The sequence below is a fragment of the Vombatus ursinus genome, unplaced genomic scaffold, assembly GCF_900497805.2.
Source record: "Vombatus ursinus unplaced genomic scaffold, bare-nosed wombat genome assembly UNPS02014784.1, whole genome shotgun sequence".
Lineage (NCBI taxonomy): Eukaryota > Metazoa > Chordata > Mammalia > Diprotodontia > Vombatidae > Vombatus > Vombatus ursinus.
The window spans coordinates 14,696,065-14,700,546 of NW_020954562.1; the positions used below are offsets into that span (position 1 = coordinate 14,696,065).

At 37.8% G+C, this 4,482-nt stretch overlaps 1 protein-coding gene across 3 annotated transcripts in view; it reads left to right on the forward strand.

Annotated features, from left to right (window-relative positions):
* The window catches only part of TMEM131L (transmembrane 131 like), a 166,920-nt gene that overhangs the window by 75,984 nt on the left and 86,454 nt on the right, over nucleotides 1-4,482 (forward strand). For all 3 annotated transcript variants that reach the window (XM_027866844.1, XM_027866846.1, XM_027866845.1), the window contains exon 4: nucleotides 2,844-2,912. In XM_027866844.1, the coding sequence (XP_027722645.1) occupies nucleotides 2,844-2,912 (69 nt within the window). The remainder of the gene's footprint in view (nucleotides 1-2,843; nucleotides 2,913-4,482) is intronic.

A 4,482-nucleotide genomic window follows, 5' to 3' on the forward strand; every position in this document is an offset into this window, starting at 1 on the left:
AAGTTAACATATATCATAGGTTTACACTACCCTGTGACCGAACATTTCTGTAGGATCCTGGTATTCCCCACAGTGTTGTTTGGGGGTTTCAGGAAAAAAGCTTAAGGCCAGCGGTATTTTCCATTCTCAGATATTAAATATAAAATTATTAATGTACTAAAAATGCATGTAACAACTTTTTTTGTTGTTGTTGTTGTGAGGCAGTTGGGGTTAAGTGACTTGCCCAGAGTCACACAGTTAGGAAGTGTTATGTGTCTGAGGCTAGATTTGAACTCAGGTCCTCCTGACTCCAGGGCCACCTAGCTGCCCCTATGTAACAACTTTTAAGGATGAAAATAACAGTATCTAGTATTTATATAGTGCTTTAAGGTTTACAAAGTGCTTTACAAATATCTCATTTTATCCTTCCAACATCCCTTGGAGGTTAGTGCTATTATCCTCATTTTACAGGTGAGGAAATTGAGGCAGATAGGCAGAATAACTCACCTAGGCTTACACAGCTTGCTAGTGTTTGAGGGTAGGTTTGAACTCTGGTCTTCTAGACTCCAGTTTATTCAGGTTGTACCCTAGATGACTTCATTTCTTATATTTTGTTCCAAAATTTCCCTTACATACCCTTTTCCCTTTGTCTCAGCAATGTTTCTTTAGCCTTAGATATCTATAATTCAAGCCCTGAAACGTTCTGAGACTCAATTATTTTGGAAAAAGATGTTCTAATGCAAGCCAGGCCTCCTTACTTGACTTGCTCCCTTTTCTAGCTAGATAACAAAGGATTTCAAAAGATAATTGTGTATTGAGAAGAGTGTTGAACTGCTGGTCAGAGGATGACTGGTGACAACCTAGCTCGGGCTTTACTGCCTGAATAACCGTGGGCAAACAATGAAACCCCTAAAATGAGAGGATTGGACTTGATAAGCCTGGAGGTCTCTTTCAATTCTAAACCTATGATTCTATGAACTGCTTTATCTTCCTAGTATGAGTTAGTCTCAGACCTGCCTGAACTTGGTGACTACTTTTTTTCTTGTCATTTAGTGCTATAATAAGTGCTATATTTGTGGAAAACACTATGGTAGGTGCTAGGCACACAAATCCAAAAATCAAATAATCTTTGCCCTCAAGGAATTCACATTCTCCTGGGAGGATACAACATGTACACAGGTAAATAGATGATACCTGTGGCCCAGGTCCGTCTCACTCCCAGAGCATGAGCTCTGGATTTAAGAGGACCGGGTTTAGTCCTGGGGAAGCTTGACCTTTAAGGGTTTAGGGATGGGGTCAGGTTTTTCTCAGTGTCTTCCTTCAAGATTCACTTAAATCCTCCACCCACCCATGCTATTTTTAGCTTACCTCCCATTTACACTGTATATTTCTTTTTTGTTGAATTTTTTTGAATGTTGTTACCCATATTAGATTGTGAGCTCCTCCTTGAGGGTAGTAACTTAAAAGTCCCAGTACTGAACACAGTGCTTAACCCAGTAAATACTTAATAAATGCTTGTTCTCTGGCTGTGACTGTGCTCATTGTAGTCCCACCTTAGATATGCAGTAGGTTGAAGGAATTTCTAAAATATAAAGCTCTAGGTATGGTTCATGTGTAGGGTCCCCTTAAAAGGGATTAATACAGTCCATTGCAGACTCAATGCACAATCTAGTAAATTAGCTAGATTTCACTTTTTTTTTTGTGAAGTGACTAAAGATGTGCAGTATTTCTTTTAGGGCAGATTCTTTTTCTCCTACAATTTTTGCAGAGACCTGTTTAAAATTACACTTGGGGGAAAACCATTCAGTATTAAATCATGGCTATTTTTCTTAGATTTATCTTTTCTTTTTAAGTCAATTCTGTTTTATATTCTCTTCCTCTGAGACAAAGTCCTGGTACACTCATAAGCCCATTAGGAAGTACTGTATGAAGTTTCAATAGTGAAATCAAAAGAAATCTTTTATTATTCTTCCTGAACATTAATAGCAATGTTGACTAGGGTTTTTTTTTTTAAAATGAATATGTAATGTCCCTTTCCTTCTCATGTACTTATCCCCAAAAGATATCAGCAGAGGAATCTCTGTCATGTGGAACTGTTAAGGTTTGGGGAGGTGTTTTGGGGGTGCGGGGTTCCTTCACAGGTATGAAAGGAAGGAATGTTTTGTGTTGAGACTGGAGAGAATAGAGGGGGCAGAAAGTGACCCTCCTGCCAAGGAAATCAGTCCCCACAGTTCAAAATGTACCTCAACATTTTGGATTCATTTTCTCATGAGGGTAGGTTTTTCTGCTGGAGGTGGAGCAAAACAGCCTTTTTGCCTCCCAAGTATTTCTAGTTTCTGTCCTCCCATAAGCTTTCCACAGAGGGTTTGCCCAAGGCTCCAAGTATTAATTTTTTTGGGAATATGTGTGGGATGAGTGCCTGATAAAAAGAAAAAAAATTATGTTATACAAAGTTTATAGAACTTCTCAAACAATTGAACTTCTAGAAAGCATTCTTTTATTTGGATCCAGAAAAAATAGCCTATTAAAATTTCAACTCCCCCTTTTCTGTCTGTGTGCGTTTCTGGAGGCTAAGTCCTACATTAGCTTTTTCTTGTCCATTTTGATGAGATTGTTAGATTAACCGTGATTTATGAGTAACAATTCTTGCCTAGCCAGAATTTCTGCACTGGATTTGAAGAACATTTTGCTGTCAAGTTGGTTATTTTTAAAGCATTTTTAGAACCTGGCTCAAAATATCCTTATAGTAGAGAGAGTTTTTATCCACATAAGGGCCTTTAGTGAGTTGCCCTGTTTGTCTTAAGTTCAGCATGAAAACTTCAAAAGGATAATAAAATTAATCTCTGTTTTCTTTTCCTTTTTAGCTTCTCAGATAAGCTATCCAGTGGGAAGGGCTTACACTTTCAGCCTTCAGTGCTAGATTTTGGAGTGCAGTAAGTATCTGATTTCTTGTTTTCCCCTTTATACATTTTGTTCTTAATTCCCCCTCTCCCATCAGTTTTTATTTTATAAGTTTCAATAATATATCACGTTTGTTGCCTTCTATCACATTATCCTCTGTGTGTATATGCACACATGTACATATGTATACATATATAAGCTATATATAGTTATGTATATGTGTATATTTATGTGTGTGTGTATGTATATATAGTTATATTACATCCAGTGTAACATAGGATATATATATGTATATATATGTGTGTGTGTGTATATGTATATGTGTGTATATATATATGAATAACCAAAATTTATATCATGCTTTAAGGTTTGCATGGGACTTCATACACATTCATTATTTGATCCTCACAATAACTCTATAAGAGAAGGACTAAAGGTATCATTACTCCCATTTTACAGGTGAGAAAACTGAGGCTTGTAAAGTTCTAAGTGACCTGCCTGCTCAAGGTCATACACCTAGTAAGTTTCTGATATGGGACTCAAACCCAGGTCTCCCTCCTGAGTCTTAGCTCAATAATCTTCCCTTTAAGGAAAATGAGAAAGAGAAAGGATATGGGAAGAGGGAATATTGGAGAAAGGGGAATGCAAGAAAAGAAAAAATATTTAATGGTATCAAATATTTGAAGGGTCATAGCTAGTGCCTTTAAGTTGCACCTAGGGAACAGCCTTTTATGTCTTTTGAAACTGAATTAGTTCATTGGAAATACTAACAACTGATGCTTAAGGATTGTAAAATATTCTGCATACATTTTCTCATTTGTTGCTATCATCTCTCCTTCCAATAGACATTTATTTGGCCTCTGCTATGCCCTGTGCTAGGGACTGGGGTTATAAAGATGACAAATGACATGTCCCCTTTCCTTCAAGGAGTTTGCCCTGTCAGAAACAAAAGAAGTCTTGGGTGTCCCATTTACTGAATGTGTGATCTTGAATGAGTTACTTGACCTTGTCTTGGTCTCATCATCTCTATAATGGGGTATTATATCCTTTTCATGGTATTATTTCAAAGAGAGCACTCTATGGACTGTGAAGGACTGGCCATGTGTGAGTCGCCATGTTGTTTACCCCTTGGGGACTCATGGACCAAACAGTCTCTGAGCTCTGCTTGTTGCCACCTGGGGGACCACACATGAAAGTTTGGTGGTTTTGCTTATTAATATATCCAGGTGGTAGTGTAAAGAGTGCTGGATTTGGAGCCAGAGGACCTTGGCCAACTCCTCTTGTCCTCAGTTTCCTCATCTGTAAAATGGGAAGTTTGGTAGATGTGCCTCTGTGGTTCCTTTCACATCTGTATTTAAGATCTTGTGGTCACGGTGGTATATAAACGCCATTCACAAATGAAGATTGCAGGAGGTCTGTAATTGACAATCTTGGAGAGTACTTGAGGTTCAGTGGGATTAAGTGATTCATTCTTACTTTGGATTATCCCCCATTCTCTGGAACCTTCTTTTCTATTCATATGCAGCTAGATGAAGTTGGAGAAAAATCATAAAACCATGTTGATTGGGTTCACTGTAAATTTTGTGTTACATAATCTCTCAT